We start from the raw sequence: 21,047 nt of genomic DNA, 5'->3' as shown, positions 1-21,047 counted from the left end.
AAAGTCTTTCAATAGATTAATTAACAAAGCTCAGGAATTTTACATTTTGCACAAGCTAAAAATTATGTCCTTTGATAATTTTAGAAAGAAAAGAATATAAATATATAGGCAGCACTCAAGATTAATTGCCCTCCCCAAACTCAATTCACCTGAATTTATCAACCAAAAACATGTGTAAGGAGGTGAAATATATTTTTAAATCCACAAATGAGATGCTACCATGAAAAGGGATTACTGCATAGGTCATGTTTCTTTAAGTATCCCAAATCACTTTCTCCCACTATTGTTACTACCTCAGAAGATTTATTCTTTGTAACCATTAATTAGGGACATGGTTTTTAAACTCTTGTAAGGCATGTCTGATGAAAGTCTGGCAACTTCCTCGCCAGAAAAATGCTGATATTTTATTCATTAACAATTTTAGAGCTCATGGACCTACCCCTTAACCAAAATCCACTGGTGGGCCCCAGATTAAGAACCTCTAATTGAGGGTATATGGTCATTCCTAATCCTTCTAAGGATAAAATTAGTCATTTTAAAGTTACCTATCATTTAATAATATCTCCAAAATAAGTTATTATTTTGATAAAAGAATCATTTGTTTATATATTAAAAGAACTGAAACAGTGAAATAACTAATTTACAAGGATATAAAGACAGATTCCTAAGAAACGTATGCTTTATTTTATTTAGGAAATAGCTATTTTAGAAGAAATAGAGTCAATCAATTGTTAAATATTATAACATAAAGTATAATTTTTCATATTCTTTGAAGAATGTAACTTTATTAGCTATTAAAGCCATATCCAGATTTACAGGCTCCATCTTGGTACAATTCATGTTTATCAACCAGACTTTCTCAAGGCTTAAAATGAAAAAAGGAAAAATAAACAGCTATAAATCAACTTAATCTGTCAAATTCCAGGACAAATAATCTAGGTTGGTTTTTTATTTAACAAATTTTTCACATAGCTATGTGACATTCCACATAGCTAAAAGGTACCATCTCAAATTATATATGACTAAAGCAGAACCAAGTTCTATTGCCCCCAAAAAAGCTTATTTCCTTCCATTTTCACAATTTCAACATGTATCACAGGACACTCAGTTATTCTAGCCAAAACTGAATCATTGATGTTTTTTCTTTCACCTTCATTTTTAATCTACCTTTTCTTTTCTGCTCTAAATTATCATTTCCAAAACCATTCATTTTTCTCCATCACTTCAATCTCAGGTAAAAGTAACATTATCACTTGCCTGATTTATTACAAGAACCAAACTGATCTTAATACATCCCCTTTCATTTTCTTAATTCTTCAATATATTCTCCAAATAACAAAATAATCTTTAAGAAATATTTTAAACACAAAGATTACATAACAATTCTACAAAAATCTTTCCAACTACTTCTCATGACTGCGAATACAGTTAAAGTACTTTATCATGGCCTGGTACCTATCTCTCTCAGCCACTCTTGCTTGGTCAAAGCTGTCATTTCTACACCTCTAACATGACCAGCTTATTCCTGGCCTTGGGCCTCACACTTGTAGGTTCCTCTACAAGAAACGTACTTTCTCATATATCTAACTGATCACGTGTCTCAGAGGCATTCACAAATCACTCTCACCTGACACAGCCCCCTTAGCCCTCATCATGACCACATTTGCCTCTGTGTGTGTGTCTGTTAATTTACTTGTCGTCTATTTCCTTAATACAGTGTAATTTTCTGAGAGAATAGGGACTTTGTCTATCTTAAGCACTGACTGCCCAGCATTGAACAAACATTTGTTGGATGAATGAACGCGCTCCACTAGCAGGTGACTAGACTTCAACATAATAGGAATGCCAGATTCTAGTAGAAAAGGTATTTGATACTTATTTCACCCTTTTAATCACATTAAAATTACAGTTTTAAACAAAAATCTACTTTTTCACCAGTGTGGTTAAAAAGATTGCTTTTACTCTGAAAGTATAAATGTTCCCTGAGCAACTGAAGCAACTCCTTAGATTTTATTTCCTTTAAAAACAGTGTCACTTCAAATAAGTCAGAAAAAGACAAATACCTTATGATACCACTTACATGTGGAATCTAAAAACAAAACATCAACAAAACGCAAGCTCATAGATACAGAGAACAGACTGCTGAATGCCAGAGGTAGACAGTGTGGGAAGTTGGGGAGATTAGCGAAGGGAGTCAAAGGTATAAACTGCCAGTTCTAAAAAAAAAAAAAGAAGTCACGAGGATATAATGCATGACACCATAGTTAATAATTGTTGTTGTTATTTAGCTGCTAAATCAAGTCCAACTCTTTTGCAGCTGCATGGACTGCATCTTGCCAGGCTCCTCTGTCCGTGGGATTTTCCAGGCAAGAATTCTGGGGGGGGTTGCCATTTCCTCCTCCAGAGGGATCTTCCCAACCCAGGGATGGAAGTTGCATCTCCTGCATTGGTAGGCAGGTTGTTTACAACTGAGCCACTAGCGAAGCCCACAGTTAACAATGCCCTAGTGCATATTCAGAAGTCGCTAAGAGTAAATATCTTGAGGGTTTGCATCATCTGCGTGCTAAGTCACTTTAGTTGTGTCCAGACTCTTTGCAACCCTTTGGACTGTAGCAAACCAGGCTCCTCTGTCCATGGGATTCTCTAGGCAAGAATATTGGAGTGGGTTGCCAAGCCCTCCCTCACTGCCAAGGGATCTTCTTGATCCAGGGATCAAACCTGTGTCTCTTAGGCACACTGCACTGACAGGCAGGTTCTTTACCACTATGTCCATCTGGGAAGCCCAAATCTTGAGGGGTTTACATCACAGGAAAAAAGAAATTTGCAGCTGTGATGGTGATAGATGTTTACTGGACATGTTGGTCATTTTGCAAGGTGTACAAATGTCAAATCATTATGTTCTACACCTGGGAATTATATGAAAGTGAAAGCGTTAGTCACTCAGTCATGTCTGACTCTTTGTGACCCCATGGATGGTAGCCCACCAGTCTCCTGCACTGGCGGTCAGATTCTTAATCACTGAGCTGCCTGGGAAGCCAAAAGCTTATCAAAAGTTTATACAATGGTTAATTTTGAGTACAAGATGAAAAGACATTAAACTTACAAACCACATCTCAAATACTAAAAGTTCATGACCGAAGAGAAGTTATCTAAACTTTTATATGCTAAGAAAAGATAATTTTAAATGCTCTGAAAATACATACTACTAGTTTCAAATTATAAAACTGTGCCGTCACTTTGTCATAATTCTTTGGTACTACTGTAATTTCAACATATCTATATGATTCTTGGCAAAGTCTATGGACATACACTATTTGCCATAGTGAAACTGGTTAAAATATAACACTAAATACTGGAAATCTTTAGGAATGGCTATCCAGTAGCTAAGAGAAGAAAAATAACACTCTAAAGCAATTCAGATCATAAAATACAAGGTCATCTCGTTAATTTTTTCTCATAGGGATACTGGTTAGGTTTAGTCAAACTCTCCTTTCTTTTTCTACAGGCCTTGAGATCAGCCTAATTTACTGATTACGATGTTACGAACTTTTCAGAACTTCCTACTTTAAAATGTTTCGAAAAGCAAAAATTTCTCTCTATGATTTCACAAGTGGCAGAGAGGTATGCCAGCACAGTCATGAAAACCAGCCTAGGGGGGAAGCTCAAGACAAGAATCTTCATTCGGTCAACAAAACTTAGAAGAGTGCTCATCACACGTCAGACATGAGGGTAAGTTGACTGTCCTCCTTCCATAAATTTACCAGCAGGTAACTAGACCATTCTGATCACTTTGGGTAGAGACAAAAAGACTTGAAATTGAAAAAAGGTAAAAGAAAATACATGCTTTTCTCAATTTCTTAGCGTTTCCAATAAGATATTTGATATTAACTTTTAAATAAGTACTTTCAGAGACTCATTTCTAAAAATTGGTTGTAATCATAAATAAATTAGTCTAAGCTATTTTATTTTAGTAGTTTAATCTTTTCAGAGTAATCAAACAGAGAAAGAACTGTTCACTGCTACATAAAAAGATGCCCTGATCCAGCAGGAGATAACCAACTTTTTGATTGCCATTTTAGATTATTATGCAGTTCAAATTCCTTTCATATTTAAATAGCATATATTCCTCAGAAATTTAAGAGGCATGACTAAGAAAATACTATGGCTTATAGTCAAAATTAAACAACATTTGTTAATGAGTACAAAGTTATTTAAGAAGGCACATTATTAAAAGATGTTTAAAATTTTGAAGTCATTTCACATAAAAAGTCTGTTGCTAAAAGACAAGCTTTAACACTGAAAATGGTTAACCAAAATTTAAGATTATCAATAGATTGTCTTGTAGGTATTCATAAAAATGTCTATAAATTTCTAAAATGCTCAGAGTGTAAATGTTAACATTTTGTATACTTTTTGGGTTCATTTTTCTTGGATTACTCCAGCATTTAGGGGAGAGAAATTCTCCTATAAATATCATAAAGGTGATTATCAAATTTAAAGGTCTTGACCTTTATAAAAATAAGACAATTAATGACCAAGTCAAGAAATTACTGAAAGTTATTATGCATACTTGGGATAAAAACCTGTGATTCTCTGCAATGATATTATTTATTTATTTATTTAGGTTGCATGGTGCCACATGTGGGATCTTAGTGCAATAATCTTCTTAAAGAAACAGAAAACTATCTATTCAGCTATAAAGAGATAAAAGTCAGTAAGAATTCACTAATGAAAAGGTCACCAAAATATGAAAAATACTTCAATACTAAAAGACGAAAATAAATAAATTAGTTTTTCAAAACAAATTCTTGCATGGAAGCAAAGGGTTAAGGGTAAGTAAGTTTCTTCCACCTCTGACAGTCTATTAAAACACCTAAGTTCTATTGAAGAATTCCAATGTTGGTAATCACATTTCACAAAGCACAATCAATAAAGGCTGTTTTTACCTTGATATTCTGGGCATCAACATTAGCTCCAGCTTCCAGAAGAAGACTAATGACTGTGGTATTCCCTGCTAGCACTGCCCAGTGCAGAGCAGTGTTTTTGTGATACTTGTCACCAAGGTTAACTGAAACATTGAATGTTAAAAGCAATCTAGTTGGATCCACACTGAAAAGGAAAAAAAAACACAACAACAACAACAACCCTAATTTCAATTATAGAAATCATTACAGACACTAAACTGACTGTGGTTATATTCCATCTTGGAACGCTTCTATTCTAACCTATTTTCAACAACTTTATAATGAGTAATGAGACATTTTTAACATGAAGAATTAAGTATGTTCTACATCACAGAACGTAAACTAGTCCCAAGAGAGAGCACACTTGGTCCTGATGTTTATATTCTACATCATGGAGTTAATGTCATTAATATTTAAATACTTAAACAATTAAAATTTTAAATTTAAATCTAGATTGTTCCAAAAATGATTTAAGGCAACTTATTAATGTTAAACTTGCCAATATGCAAGTCATATAAAAAATGAGTTATACTTTTAATAAGAAGGTAGCATCTTCTATTCTTGGAAACTGCTTAAGACTACCTTAAGGATACTACAATTACCAACATAAAGGTAAACATAAAGACTCAAAATATCCAAAAAGATAATCTGTGTTATATACTATGTATTCATTGTAAGAATTTTAAATATTAATAAGTATAACATTAATTGCTTTTTCTCATCACTTGTTTTACATTTTATCATGCTGATGATCTGAATAAGTATTTTATAATGGTTACATACCTATGTGTTCTATAAGCTGCCCACATTAAAGGTGTCATCCCATTCTGATCCATCATATCTACATCCTGATAGAGTAAAAAGTCAGACAGTAAAAATTTCTAAGTCCCTACCAAATGTACTTAGAAAAACATAATTTACACATCACAAAAGAAGCCAACATGATAACACCAGTCAATCAAGGTTGATTTATGAAACTTTTTCTTTAACTTTAAAATAAAACTATTCAATATTTATTATTATTAAACATTCAAATTAATATGGATATAAATATCTGTATAAGTTACTTATTTATAAATATAAACATATACTTAATATTTAATTAACTTCTATTTATAGTTTTCTCTTTTAAGATGCTTCACTCAGCCTTTTAAAGATCTGACCTACTCTTGATCTTTCACCCACAATGGATAGATTAAATAAATGACTTATGTCTCTGAAAAACTTATTTATATTAATTCATGATACGAGAGAATAATAAAACCCTGTTTATTTCTGCTGCTGCTGCTAAGTCGCTTCAGTCGTGTCCGACTCTGTGCGACCCCATAGACGGCAGCCCATCAGGCTCCACCGTCCCTGGGATTCTCCAGGCAAGAACACTGGAGTGGGTTGCCATTTCCTTCTCCAAAGCATGAAAGTGAAAAGTGAAAGTGAAGTCGCTCAGTCGTGTCTGACTCTTAAGGACCCCATGGACTGCAGCCTACTAGGCTCCTCCGTCCATGGGGTTTTCCAGGCAAGAGTACTGGAGTGGGGTGCCATGTTTATTTCTAGCCATTTTAAAACAAAGAATAAATTCAATAAATTTTAAAAGAGTCAAATGTTCTGAATCTACTAAAATTTATTGAATTTGTTCTTTGTTTTAAAATGCTTTTTATCACTATGTCACTATGCATAAATATTTTTAGAATTAACTAACTCTACAAAGTCTGTGGTAAAAAAGCAAGGTAATAAAGCAATCCACTGTCTTACTCCCTACCATTTTCATTTTTTTAAAACTCATTATTTGTTGTGCTTTTTACTCCCACATACTTAAAATAAAAAACCTGAATTGGCACCTTTTGATTTTTCAGTCTTAGGCATTATCCTCAATATCCATATTTTACATAACCTCAATATGTAAAATGGCATATTCTCTCTTTCTTCTCACTGCCCCATCACAGACATGTACCTTTCCTATTCCTTCCTCTGAAAAGATAGTAATTCAGGTTCTATAAATATTTGATACTTACATTATTATAAATACATATGAATACTATTCCCAACAAAGTTATGTAGAAACCATGATTACTTTTCCTCTCCTACCCAGCTTTTTGCTTTCCTTGGCACTCTTTTTTCTCCCTTTTGCTTAGTTCTTTTTTTCTTTTTAGCAAATTAGAATTAAAACTACAACCTATTCAACCCAAACTCTTCTCAAGTTATCTAAATCTTCTTTCAAGACATGCTAATGTATCAGGGATTCTATTCATTTCACTTCCCTAAAATTCTCTTGACCCACTCCAGCAATCAATTTGACTTGATTCTGCTATGTACCTGAGGCATCTGTCTCATTAACTAGAACAGGACTTCTTTAAAGATCAAAATTGTTTTAAAGTCATCTTTGTATCTACTTTTCTGGGCACGGAGAATAATCAAAAACCATCTGTTAAATGAAAAGACAAGTTTACCTATCTACTCTTCTAAGCTTGGGAAAGGCATGGGCGTTAGAACAAGACAGACATGATTTTGAATTCCTAGCTCCACCACTTAATAACTGTAAAATGGGCAAAATTACTTTAATTCTCTGAACCTCAGCTTCCCCATCCACAAATGTGAATACAAATAATGGCTTCATAAGATCCCTGTGATGATTTAATGGAATGATGCGTGTAAGGCAATCTAATTCTATAGCCTGGAACATAACAGACATTCAATAAAAACTGTTTCCTCTTCGTCCCATCCCCATCTCCCATTCCTGGACTCCATCAAACCCGCAGCTGTTATCCAACATATGTTATCTAATCTACCACCCAGCGGAGAGAGCACAGCTACAGGGAGTGCACTGTGAAACACTTCGTAACTCTATGTACCGTTCTCTGTAAGCCACTCTTACTGATGGGAGTATGTCTCAAATGTCCAAATATATTGAGGTAAAGAGAAAAAAAGCCGAGAACCACTATCTTGACAAGTGATAACATATCCTCCTTGGACATCACTAGTTTTAGTCTGTCTCATGAAAACTATAGTTAAATGTTGTGCCTTATCACTACAAATCCATTTCTAAATTTATTCTAGGTGTTGCTGGGAATATTTCATGTAACCTTACTCAATATTTACATTATACATGGCTTTTTTTTTCCAATAAAAATCTTAAAAAAAAAACTTATCTGAAGAAATGACAAACTCCCTTGCTTCTTACATGAGAGTCAAGTACTGTCACTGATTTACTTCCTTTACTGCCCTGGTTTTAAGAAAGCTCAACTAAATTTGATGTCCAATTAAAACAAACATGTAAATCCTTATGTTTAAGTATCTTCTTAGTCCTAAGTCTCTGCATTATCATTTTTAAAAAGTGACAGTATTAAAAATGTTAATAAATAAAAAATGTAAAACTATGCCACACCTCTAGAGTACTAAAAGAAAAATGAAAATCAACCTTTTCTCTCTTTGGGTCAGGATTTAAAACTTGGTACTTCTTTTCCAAGTTCAGCTTGGACGTATGAGTATTCTCTATTAGGAAGAATTAACAAGCCCAGATCAAAGGGTTATGGGAATTCCATGATCAACAGGGCTCCATTACTTAGCATTTTCCCCTGAAAATCATTCAAAAGAATTGGTAGTGAGCACTGAATATATTTAACAGTATAACTAACATGAAACAATTGTGATGAATAGAATGACAAACTGAATGGAAATGTTATATGTTCTAAGAATGTAAATTTGGCACAATTAATAAAAAATGGGGGGGTGGGGGTGGGAAAAGGCTGAAAAGAAAGTATAATGAGTGTCTACCCTACAATAGCTATGAGTCAAAGAATATTATTTAGAGCTGAAAAATCAAGTAACAGAAATATAAGTTATATTTATCAGAACAAAGTTAACATTAAGAAAAACAATATCACTGACTAATGACAAAATTAGACGGAGAAGAATAAGAAGGAATTAGAAATACAATAATTTTATTACTGCTTATAATTGGGAACTAATCAGAACTAACCAAAATTGAGCAAACACCTTATTAAAGTGAGAGGGAAAAGGAGAGTGAACTGTGTGACTGAGAAAAGAAATACCAAGCAGAAGAAGAGCAGGCACAAAGGCCTTATAACAAAACTCATCAAAGCTGTTCAGCGAACTGCAAGACAGGTATGGTAAAAGTAGTGCGTGAGGAGAGACGACAAAAGATGGGATCACAGGCTTCCAGGGCTGACCACACATAGCTCAACAGGCCAGAGAAGGACTTTGGAACTCATTTAAAGTACAATGGAATGTGCATTAGAGGGGTTTTCTTCCTATAATATTTTAGCATATACATTGACAAATTCTGGAAAAATATATAGTAAACCAGTAGAGGAAGAGATCTCAATGGGGGTGAGGAAGTAAAGGAAGGTGAGATTTCATTCTCTAAGCCATACTTTTTTATTATGTTTGAATACTTTACAGTAAGTATGTTACTTTTGTAAGCAGGAAAAAAAAATTACTCATGAAAAAGAAAACGAATTATCTGTCAGACATTCATTAACATCATCATGCATTTACTGCACAAAAGGCACTGTGACAAAAAACTCTACCCTTTAAGAATTTTATAGCCTTCATACAATGCCAGAGTTAAAATGATTACAACTCAAAAATCAATAGATTAACAAAAAGAGTCAAAACTTTACTCCACTATTCCTACCCACTTAAAAACTGGAAGGAAAAAGGTGAACATGTCTTGTAAACTTTGTCTGTAATAGAGAAGGCCACTAAAGACAATGGCGTGTGCAACAGCGCCATCTACTGCTTTTATCCCCAGTCTAGAAGGAACTGTAAGGACAAAGGTGATCCCTCCTGGTAGCTGGTCTCCAAAGGCAGCTTCCAATAAACCTCCTCTTCGGGTGTGCAAACCTGTGTTCCCACAATGAACATAGGTTGGCCCTGTAACTTGGTTTAATTGACAGAATGGAGCAGAAATGTTTTCATGCTGGTTCAAAACCTTTAAAAAGTCAGACAGCTTCTGCTTTTGCTCTCTGGGGAGCTCTGCACCACCAAGTTTCCCTGCTAGAGAGAGCGCATGGAGGGGTATTGTGCAGGAGAAATTCTGGGACTGCATGGAGAGAAAGAAAGAGGCCTCGCTGTCTGGAATCCCAAGTGAGCCCAGCCTTCTGGCCATTCCTATCAAGATACAAGGTATGCAAGTGAGCCATTCTCCAGCTCAGCAGAGCCCCTATATATGTCCCCCCTGCCATCATCACAAGAAGAACCACCCAGCCAAGCCCAGTTAACCCAGAGAACTGTGAAATATAATGGTGGGTGCTGTTCTAAAACCATCAGATTTAGGGGGTAGTCTTTAACACAGCAACAGATGCTAAAACTCCCCCTTTCAACAATTACCCAGCCTCAGCCTCCTTTTCTTAACAACAGTGTACAACACACAACCATCACTGACTGGCATGTCAACAGCAAATACCTCAGAGGAGTCATAAAATAAATACGTTCAAATCCTGAATCTACTGTTTTGCATTAAAATAACAAATATATTTTAACAACACTGAATTAAAATCACTTATCTTACTTTTATGATAAGATCCTTAGCTATAAAACTAATGTTTAAGTACAACTAAAAAAAAAATCTCATGAAAGAAAAATTAAGTGATATAACTTTTAACAAAATACATTTGCTATTAGAAAATCATGGTACACATAAATTGATAATATTTAAAATGATTACAGTCACTACATATTCAGGAGTAACTAGAAAGAACCACTTAAATCATGAGAATTCTTCGGACGTGTAAGAAGCAATATTTTATACATCAGAAACAGAAAATGAGTGAGGAACGTATCCCCCTTGAGAGGGACTTAATATAGAAAACAACCAGTAATATGTTCAGAACAGTTTAAATGAATTCAGATAATATATTCAAAGGGTGTAATTAAGGGGGGAAAATAGACAACCTAAATTGTCTCCCTTACTTTCTGGAATTCATGTCTATCACTACTGGAAATAAAAAACCCAACTTAACAAATCATTACCTGGATCATAACTGTTTTTTGTATTTTTATGTTAACTACAATAAACAGCTCATTTATTTACTCTCTTCATTCATCAGAAAGTACTATTTTAACATCACTAGACTGTTACACTTCTTAACACCAATGATCTTAGGTATTCAAACCATGAAGAAAGTTTGATTAAAATCTACCCCACTGTGATTTTTTTTACCTGTCCTTTTGCTATGAGATAAGCAACAATTGAGGTATGTCCAAACTGAGCAGCCAAATGAATACAGCTACATCCTTCTCCATCAATTAACGAAGGGTCTGCACCATATTTCATCAGTTGCACAACCATAGATAGATGGCCTTGTCTAAAACGTAAAAGAATAAACACTTAAATATATAAAGCTATTTCAAACAAGAAACTCTGGAAAGATCTTTAAAAAAAAATAGGGTAATGGTAGAAAAGATTAGAAAAACCTTATTTTATGTTATTTTAAAACAAATATGTCAAGACACATTTAGGATTTTATGTTCTTAAGTCTTAACTGGTATAAAAGTCTCTGAAAATTTATACTGATAACTTCTTTAAATATTTAAACTTTTTTAGTTTACTTTTTAGCTTAAAACTATTTAAACTTCTTTAAATAGTTACTATATTCTATTAATCCTATTCCAATATGACCTTAATTGTCCCATGAACTAGACACTTCTTTGACTGTAAACATATATAAACTGCAAAAGTATGCCAAAGTTTAACCCCATCTTAAAATTAACTGGATTAATATCAGCATGGTTAATTCCTAAAGGACACTTCAGACAATAAACTGCTTTCAATACAAGTAGCCCTGGACAGCAGTAAATGAGTACATCATTGATACTAACTATCAGCATAACAAGTTCTCCCATTCATTTCAGCATATCATTCTTTTAAAAAGTTGCTTAGTTATAGACTGCTAAAAGAGGAAAAAAATCCAGAAGTAAATTTAAACCTTGTGGCCCAGTGCAATGGAGTTGAATTTAGGTCTCCTCCAAGTTGATCCACAATAGCACCTTTCGAAATATAGTATCTATAAGACAAAATTTTAAATAATTAAGACAATTTCCATGTTCAATTTTAAGAAATTATGCAAAAACTAAAGAAATAATTCTTTATTTTAGATCTCATGCTAGTTTATGCCTCTGACAATAAACAGTCTTCTGTGAGTTTTTAAAATATATTAGAAGAATTTTATATGAAACATATCTGTCTTGTTTGTTCCAGAAGTAAAAGGAAAACAGTGTTTTTAATTATAAAAAAGAATAGCAAAGCCAAACTACCATCATATAAAAAAGAAAGCAGTCCAACAGCCACAAGATTTGGATCCTGGTTGGATCAGGTAGAATTCTGGGAATCAGAACAGCTGTAGAGCAGGCCGGACACTTAACCTACCACGAGCAAAAGCTCCGTTTTACCTTCCTGACAAGACTGCTGTGGGTTAAATCAAACAGTGTACGTGAAGGAGCTTTCTAAACTGTAAAGTGTAACACAGGTTTTTCATGATGCTTTTTTTTGTGTGTGTGATGCTTTTAAAGTTATGTTGCTTTAAAAAGAGCAACCTCATTGCTTACTAAATTAAATGTCATAACATCTTGATATTCTCTGAAAAGAACAGGACCTAGCTGTTTATATAATGCTTGCTTTCAAACTGATTAATGCAATGAATCTTGAATACAAATGATTTCAAGGCATTTGATGGCAAGTATTTGACGCATGTATATTACTGAGGTTCTTTAAGCTGTTCTAAGCAATTACTGCTCTAGGCCACTAATGCATTCACTCTTAATGCTCATAGTTCTACACATTTAATACATTCATACTTATGAGCTTGATTCAGAAATATTCTTCTTTGTATACTTAAGTTGGTGCTTTTAAGGCATTATGCAATGATGTGCCCAATTCCACTCTATCCTATAGAATAGCTTGAAGTAACTTAAAAGTATTTCCAGACTAACATATTTTCAGTCCAAAATATCAGACAGTCTGAACACAAATATTCGAATACTACTAAACTTTCTTGAGATATTCAGCAGACTTCAATGTAATAATTAAAAATGGTTTTTTTTTTTTTTTTTTTTTGAGCCCAAAAAGAAGTACAGCACTGCCAAAGAACTGCTTTGACAGGAAATATTTTCTTAAAAATTCCAACTAGAGTGGTTTTTTAAAAGTAATTTTATTGCCTTCTCTATAGCTAATATAGCTGTATCCCTGAGAGGTATTTTTACTCACATTTCAAATTCATGCTAGGACTATGGCAAAGAGTCATTTCCAAAGTTCTAGAGTACAACTTTTTTTTCACAACGATAGGGGAACTTTTTTTCTGCATGCTAATAACTTCTATCATCTTTTTCATTGTGTAAACTTCTGGAAGAAAAACATCATATTTTTATAATATGTTATTCTTTGTAGCTTGAAGATCTTTGTTCAAAGCTCCAAAATTCTGAAATCTTATAATTCTTACTGTTAAACCTAAGCCTCCTTGCAATACTATAAGAAGGTTATTATGTACTTGCAGGTACTAATGATCCCTAGGTATGAGAAGAGAGTATCAGTGAATAAGAGACAGCAACAGATATCTGAAAGAGGAAAAGCAAAGAGCTAAAACCCAAATGTCTTCAGAAACACCAATGAGAAGCAAGCCAGAATATGTTTTAAACCCTAGAAAGGTTAACGGATTAAAGGTAAGAGTTACAACAAAAGGAAGAGGTAAGAAGCTGGACTGTAAACAGAAACAGTGGTTCAAAGTCAATATAAGTTGCTGAAAAATTATTGTTTTCCAACTTATATTCTCACTGAAAGTATTTATTTAGCATCACCACAAGCATTTTGCAGAGAAGGCAATGGCACTTCACTTCAGTGCTCTAGCCTGGAGAATCCCATGGACAGAGGAGCCTGGTGGGCTGCAGTCCATGGGGTCGCACAGAGTCAGACACGACTGAAGCGACTTAGCAGCAGCAGCAGACATTCTGGGCTTTGCTGGTGGCTCAGACAGTAAAGAATCTGTCTGCAATGCAAAAGACCCAGATCTGATCCCTAGGTCAGGAAAATCCCCTGGAGGAGGAAATGGCAACCCACTCCAGTATTCTTGTCTAGAGAATTCCATGGACAGAGGAGCCTGGCAGGCTACAGTCCACGGAGCTGCAAAGAGTGGGACACGACTGAGCAACTAACACAGACACACACATAGGCATTTTAGTGACATGGAAGCAATCAAGCAGCCAACAAGACTATACTAGTTTTCTTTGTGCGATGTATTCTTAAAATGTGACTTCAAATTTTCAATAATATTACAGTGATAACTGAAACTCTTATTAAAATTAGACTGATTCTAGTGTCCTTAAACTTCTCATGCTCCTGCTGATTTTAACATTCAACCATTCAGTATTTGCCAAAAGGTGTATTCAGTGCATCTTCACCAGAGAAGTTTAGGGACTCAAGGAATTACATCACAGAAACACAGGAGACACTGAAAATGTAGCAATGAAAGTTTCCGTGCTGAAGGGACATTTGGGAGGTTCCTGTTGTGAACTCTATAAGTTCCACAACTTCTAATCACTTTTGTTATGTCTCTCCTAAGTATGAATGGTCAAACATGATCAGATAATTGAAGAAAACTTCAAATATGGAAGGAGACCAAAATAACAGAAGCTCCAAATAAATAATATACAGAGAAGAAAACCTTAAAAAAGAGACTGATGCTGGGAAAGACTGAAGGCAGGAGGAGAAGGGGATCACAGAGGACAAAATGATTGGATGGCATCACTGACTCGATGGACATGAATCTGAGCAAGCTCCAGGAGATGGTGAAGAATAGGGAAGCATGCTGTGCTGCAGTCCACGGGGTCGCAAAGAGCTGGACATGACTGAGCAACTGAGCAACAAATAATTAATATCCTCCAAAAAAAAATATATAATACTCATGACTTAAGAACAAAACATTTTTTTAAAGTGGGGTGAGAGGTAGAGATCAACAAAGAATGCTCCAAAATGAAAACACAATAGATAAAATTAGAAATTCAAAAGAAGGATTAGAAGATAAACTAAAAAATCTCCCCAAAGTACAACAGCTATAAAAGGACCATATCAATGTACAATGATGTAAACTTTCACAAAGTGGAGGATAAAGAATAACAACTTACATGTTGCCAGAGAAGAGTAAGCCACACACACAGAATTTATAAGCTGCATGTTTTTTAACAAAGCCCCATACTCACTAGTAACACTTTGACTTGAAATCAAACTGAAATCAGAGACTGCAAGCATTACCATCTCTTGTTAATGAAGAATCTTGAGGTAACAGGAGACTGCTAAAGCCAAAAACCTGCACTAAACCTTTCTAGTTCATTCTATCAGGATAAAGTTTAAGGAACAGTTCAAAGACTTCCACTTGAAAACATTAGAAATATGAGAAATCCAGGTTAGGTGAAGGTCTCCTCCATTCCAAATTATACTTACTTTAATCTTATCATCATGAAAGTGACCCAATTACTTTGCTTGCAGTAAGTTTCTTTAACACGTCCTGACGGAACATAAGACACTTCTCCATAGGTCTCTGGTGCTCCCCTATGTCTTGCTGGGTATATGAGAAGACTGCAAGGTCCTAACCACTCTTCACATAAGACGTTTCTCAGAGCTGTGCGTGCATCAAGCAACCTTGAGGATGAGGTAATGTCTCCCTCTGGAACAAAGAGCAACCTTGCTTCCTCCATACTATGAAAGCAATGACAAGAGGAGGGAGCGGAGCAGACTGGAGACCGCGCGGCAAGCAGAGCAGCGGTGGGATCCACGGGCCAGCACATTACCAGCCAGCAGCCCAACCCTGGTGCGCATGCCCTGGCTGCCGAGCGGTCACCCCCACAGGCACCGCCCGGCGCTCCTAGACCGTAACCAGGTGGGGCCCGCGGCCACACTGGGGCACGCCTAGCCAGGCTTGGGGGCACTGATCAAGTGGGCGCAGCCAAGGAGCCACGGACTGCAGCCTGGTGCGGACACTCGTGCGTAGATGCTGCAGTGGGGGGCGGGGGGGACACTGGGTAGACAGCTGGACTGTTCACGTGGGCCACCGGCAGTCCCCCGCCAAGCGCGGAGGCCGACATCCTGCAGAAGTACCCAGACAACAGGCTCCTCTCCCAGTACACGCTGTACAGCTTCATACCCAAGTACTTATTCAAACAATTCAGAAGAATACCAACTTTTATTTCCTTATATTTCCCGTACAGCTGATTACTGATATGCTCAGGAGCCTGGTGAGGAGCGGTCTCTCCCTGTTCTTCCGCATCACTGTCACAGCCATCTCAGGTGAGCTTTACAGACAGAGAAGAGGAAGGTTCTACAGAATCTGTTACCGCGTATCACCTTTCATCCAAACCAGAGTCACCTGGCTTGTTTCAGCCAGTTCATGGAAAGTTTGGCTCACTTCTAGAAGGTCACTTTTGTAACTGCTTTAGACTGATTCTCAAGTTAAGAGACTGTTGTTCTTTGTTCAGTCACTAAGTTGTATCTGAGTCTTGGCCATGCCACAGACTTCAGGGCACCAGGCTTTCCTGTCCTTCACTATCTCTCAGAGTTAAAATAAGAGAGATTGTACAATTTGGTGCCAGTTTGCTGCCCTGAGAGTTTGAGGAGGAACCTATTGTTCTCACACTGAATCACATGGAGATGGCACCTAAGTCGCTTCACCTGCTGTGTCCCCAGCTGCCCTAACTGCTAGGACCTGCTCCCAAAGCGGGCCTGAGGCGTGACCCCATAGCACAGCCCACTGACTCCTGACTTGCTCGGTGTGGATCCTGACGTTCTTTGCAATCCTGATGAATGAAGAAGCCAGTGACTAATGGGAGGAGCAGTTCATCTTTTATTTCTACAATCCGTTCACTGATGTTTAGTACTTAACCATCAGCTCTATTCAGTTCCAGAAAATTCCCATCATCTTGAAAGAAACCCGTGAGCATCTCTCTCTACCCTCCTCCCCATCCCCAGCCCCTGGCAGTCACCAGTCCACTTTCAGTTCTTTTATTTGCTTATTCTGGATTTTTATTAACAGAATCGTATACTAATGAGCTTTTGTGTTTGGCTTATTTCACTGAGCATGTTCTCAGGGTTTATCCACATTGTAGCATGTGTCAGTGCTTTACTCACAGATGAATAATATTCCATCATGTGGACAGACCACACATTCTGTTTATCCGCCATTCACTGATTAACATTTGCGGTGCTTCTACTTTTTGCCTATTATGGAGAACACTGTTATGAACATTTGCTTAAAAACTTTATGTGGACATAGCTTTTCAGTTTTCCTGCATACATATAAAGTAAAATAATTGCTCTAAAGTTCTTTTTTTCCTAACTGACTGCCCCCTTTACATTCTCATCAGCCATGTTTGAGATTCCAGTTTTTTTTACATTCCTGCTGAGGCTTATTGTCCATCTTCTTCATTATACTCCTCCTAGTGGATGTGAAGTGGTACCCACCATGGTTTTAGTTTTACATTTCTTTGGTAACTAATGATGCTGCGTAACTTTCCCTGAGTTTACTGACCTTTTATAAATTTTCTTTTGAGAAATATCTTCAAAATCATTGGCCCATTTTTAAATGGGGTTGTCTCTTATTCATGAGTTGTGAAAATTCTGTGTGTGTTCCAGATACAAGTCCCTTATGTGCTGCAAACATTTGAACAAAATGATATTTGTATTTGAAGTTGTTTCCAAAAGGGAGCATCTAAATTCTTGGTAGTCACACTGTTGCTGACAAAGCCATGCTTTCTGTGTTAGTCTCTAAATTAAAAATAAAAACACTAGGGGGAAAAAGGGGGGATGAGAGAGAAGATGGTGGAGGAGCAGGCGGACGCAGGAGTGCATCTCTCTCCACAGGTGCACCAGGAAAACATCTTCAGATGCCAGGGTCTCACAGAATACCAGCTGAGAGGAGACAGGAGTCCCTGCCCACTGGAGGGAATAGACTCCTTTCACACACATTCAGTAAGATGGAGGAAGGAAGGGAAAAAAGGGAGAGTGCGCAGGACTGGACCTCCATCCAAGGGGTGGGGAACTGAAGCAGGGGGCAGACCCCCACATCAGACCAACTGTTTCAGACAGAAGGGAGGCATTTGAGGCTGATGGGAGAGTGCAGCAGCTGGTCTGTGACACTGAATGGAGTAAGGACCACACAGACAATCCTTGCCACAGCCCTGCATACCCCAGACACGGATGCAAGTCTCCTGGAATGGGTGGCAGCTGAGACTGAAGTGTGCGGACTGGAGAGCAATCCTAGGGTGAGGTCTGCTGTGGACTGCACTGAGACAGCTGGAGGGGGCATGATGGAGATCACAGCCGTGGAGGCAAGGCAATACTGCTAAGTCATGCGCAGGGTGTGGGGCCAAAATTGTAGCCTCTCTTTTCCTACACGCCTGTGCTGGCAGCTGGCCAATAGTGAAAGACCCACAGAGCGGGTAGACCTCTGAGTGCCTGATCTGTGGAGCAAACAAAAGGATCCCAGCCAGGGGGTGGGGTCTTTTGAGCACCAGCTGTGCCAAGCAACAGAGAAGGATCCCAGCTAGGGGGGTCTTTTGAGCGCCAGCTGTGCCAAGCAACAGAGAAGGACGAGCCAGTGAAACTCTTTGAACAACAGCTGCCAGAAGCTACAAAAAAAGATTATTAGGGCCTTCCTGGTGACGCAGATGGTAAAGAATCTTCCCGCAGTGCAGGAGACCTGGGTTCAGTCTCTGGGCTGGGATGATCCCCTAGAGAAGGGCATGGCAACCCACTCCAGTATTCTTGCCTGGAGAATTCCATGGACAGAGGAGCCTGGCGGGCTGCAGTCCACGGGGGTCACGAAGAGTCAGACATGACTGAGTCACTACCACCACCACCACCACCACCAGAAAGTGCCACCGCTCCTGTGCCTGAGGACACCAGTGTCCCTGCCTACTTGGCACTGCCAGGGTTCCCACAATCCAAGCAGCTGCACCAGCTCCACACTCAATCCTCACAGGGGCAGAGCTGCCAGAGGCTAGAAAAATCTCTAACAGTGCTATATCTCCTGTGCCCATGGCCGCCAGCTCCCCTGCATGCCTGGCGCTGCAATCCAAGCAGCTGCACCACCTCCACACCGGTCCTCTCTGAGGCAGACCCAAGTCCCAAAGGGCAGTCTCAGGAGCAAACGCCTGTGGATGACCACATGCAGAAGTGAGCTAAAGGCACAACTGAACTCCAGAGGCAGTGTAGCTAAGGAAGAGTAACAGAAACATTTCCACCAGCTGTACAAGCTACAGATTAAATCCACACAATCAACAAGGCAGACTCTGCATCTATGGAACATATAAAACGATAATGAGAGTTCCCACAAAATAAAACAACCTAGCTCTGGCAGCTGCGGACACTGGAGGCAAAACACGCAGGAGTAGGGCCAAATGAGAGTCTGAGCTGTCCCCACAGCAGGCACAGCGACCAGCCTAGTTTTGGAAACCAACCTAAGGAGGTGGAGGTGGACTGTGGGACTTACAGCAAGGCAAGAACGCTGACAGCTGAGATGTGAGAGAAAACACTATCATTCTTATATTTTGATGCATTCTGAAGTTGGTTCTGGATTTTTCTTCTCTGTTGCTATGACTGTTGATTTATTATTAAATCTCTTTAAGCTTTTCAGAACTTTTTTATTTTAATCCTACTTTTATTTCCTTTATATACTTCTACCTATACTATGCCTCAGATCATGAACTTATTGCCAAATTCAGATGTAATTGAAGAAAGTAGGGAAAACCACTAGACCATTCAAGTATGACCTAAATCAAATCCCTTACGATGATACACTGGAAGGGACAAATAGATTCAAGGGATTAGATCTGATAGACAGACTGCCTATCAGATGAACTATGGACAGAGGTTTGTGACACTATACAGGAGGCAGTGATCAAGACCATCCCCAAGAAAAAGAAATGCAAAAAGGCAAAATGGTTGCCCAAGGAGGTTTTACAAAAGCTGTGAAAGCAAGAGAAGCAAAAGGCAAAGGAGAAAAGGAAAGATATACCCATTTGAATGCAGAGTTCCAAAGAACAGCAAGGAGAGATAGCCTTCCTAAGTGATCAATGCAAAGAAATAGAGGAAAAGAATAGAACGGGAAAGACTAGAGATCTCTTCTGGAAAATTAGAGATACCAAGGGAACATTTCATACAAAGATGGGCTCAATAAAGAACAGATATGGTATGGACCTAACAGAAGCAGAAGTAGAGGTGGCAAGAATACACTGAAGAACTATACAAAAAAGATCTTCACAACCCAGATAACCACAATGGTGTGATCACTCACCTAGAGCCAGACATCCTGGAATGCAAAGTCAAATGGGCCTTAGGAAACATCACTGTGAACAAAGCTAGTGGAGATGATGGAATTCCAGTTGAGCTATTTCAAATTCTAAAAGATGATGCTGTGAAAGTGCTGCACAAAGATGCCAGCAAATTTGGAAAACTCAGCAGTGGCCACAGGACTGGAAAAGGTCAGTTTTCATTCCAATCCCAAAGAAAGGCAATGCCAAAGAATGCTCAAACTACCGCACAATTGCACTCATCTCACACACTAGCAAAGTAATGCTCAAAATTCTCCAGTCAGGCTTCAACAGTATGTAAACTGTGAACTTTCAGATCAAGCTGGATTTAGAAAAGGCAGAGGAACCAGGGAGCAAATTGCCAATATCCGCTGGACAGAGAGTTCCAGAAAAACATCATTATGCCAAAACCTCTGACTATGTGGATCAGCACAAAAGTGTGGAAAATTCTTCAAGAGATGGGAATACCAGACCACTTGACCTGCCTCCTGAGAAATCTCTATGCAGGTCAGGAAGCAACAGTTAGAAATGGACACGGAACAACAGACTGGTCCCAAATCGGGAAAGGAGTACATCAAGGCTGTATATAGGCACCCTGCTTATTTAATTTATATGCAGAGTACATCGGGAGAAGGCAATGGCACCCCACTCCAGTACTCTTGCCTGGAAAATCCCATGGATGGAGGAGCCTGGAAGGCTGCAGTCCATGGGGTCGCAAAGAGTCAGACACGACTGAGCAACTTCACTTTCACTTTCCACTTTCATGCAATGGAG

General features: G+C 37.9%; 1 protein-coding gene across 2 annotated transcripts in view; it reads right to left on the bottom strand.

Annotated features, from left to right (window-relative positions):
* ZDHHC17 (zinc finger DHHC-type palmitoyltransferase 17) overlaps positions 1-21,047 on the bottom strand; it is a 100,081-nt gene that overhangs the window by 36,914 nt on the left and 42,120 nt on the right. For both annotated transcript variants that reach the window (XM_061415572.1, XM_061415573.1), the window contains exons 4-7: positions 11,909-11,986; positions 11,143-11,287; positions 5,748-5,812; positions 4,947-5,109 (exon numbers count right to left, since the gene is read on the bottom strand). In XM_061415572.1, coding sequence (XP_061271556.1) covers positions 4,947-5,109; positions 5,748-5,812; positions 11,143-11,287; positions 11,909-11,986 — 451 coding nt within the window. The remainder of the gene's footprint in view (positions 1-4,946; positions 5,110-5,747; positions 5,813-11,142; positions 11,288-11,908; positions 11,987-21,047) is intronic.

This window comes from Bos javanicus, chromosome 5 (assembly GCF_032452875.1).
Source record: "Bos javanicus breed banteng chromosome 5, ARS-OSU_banteng_1.0, whole genome shotgun sequence".
NCBI lineage: Eukaryota > Metazoa > Chordata > Mammalia > Artiodactyla > Bovidae > Bos > Bos javanicus.
Note: the sequence above shows the minus strand (reverse complement) of the source record. Positions and strands in the feature narration are given on the sequence as shown.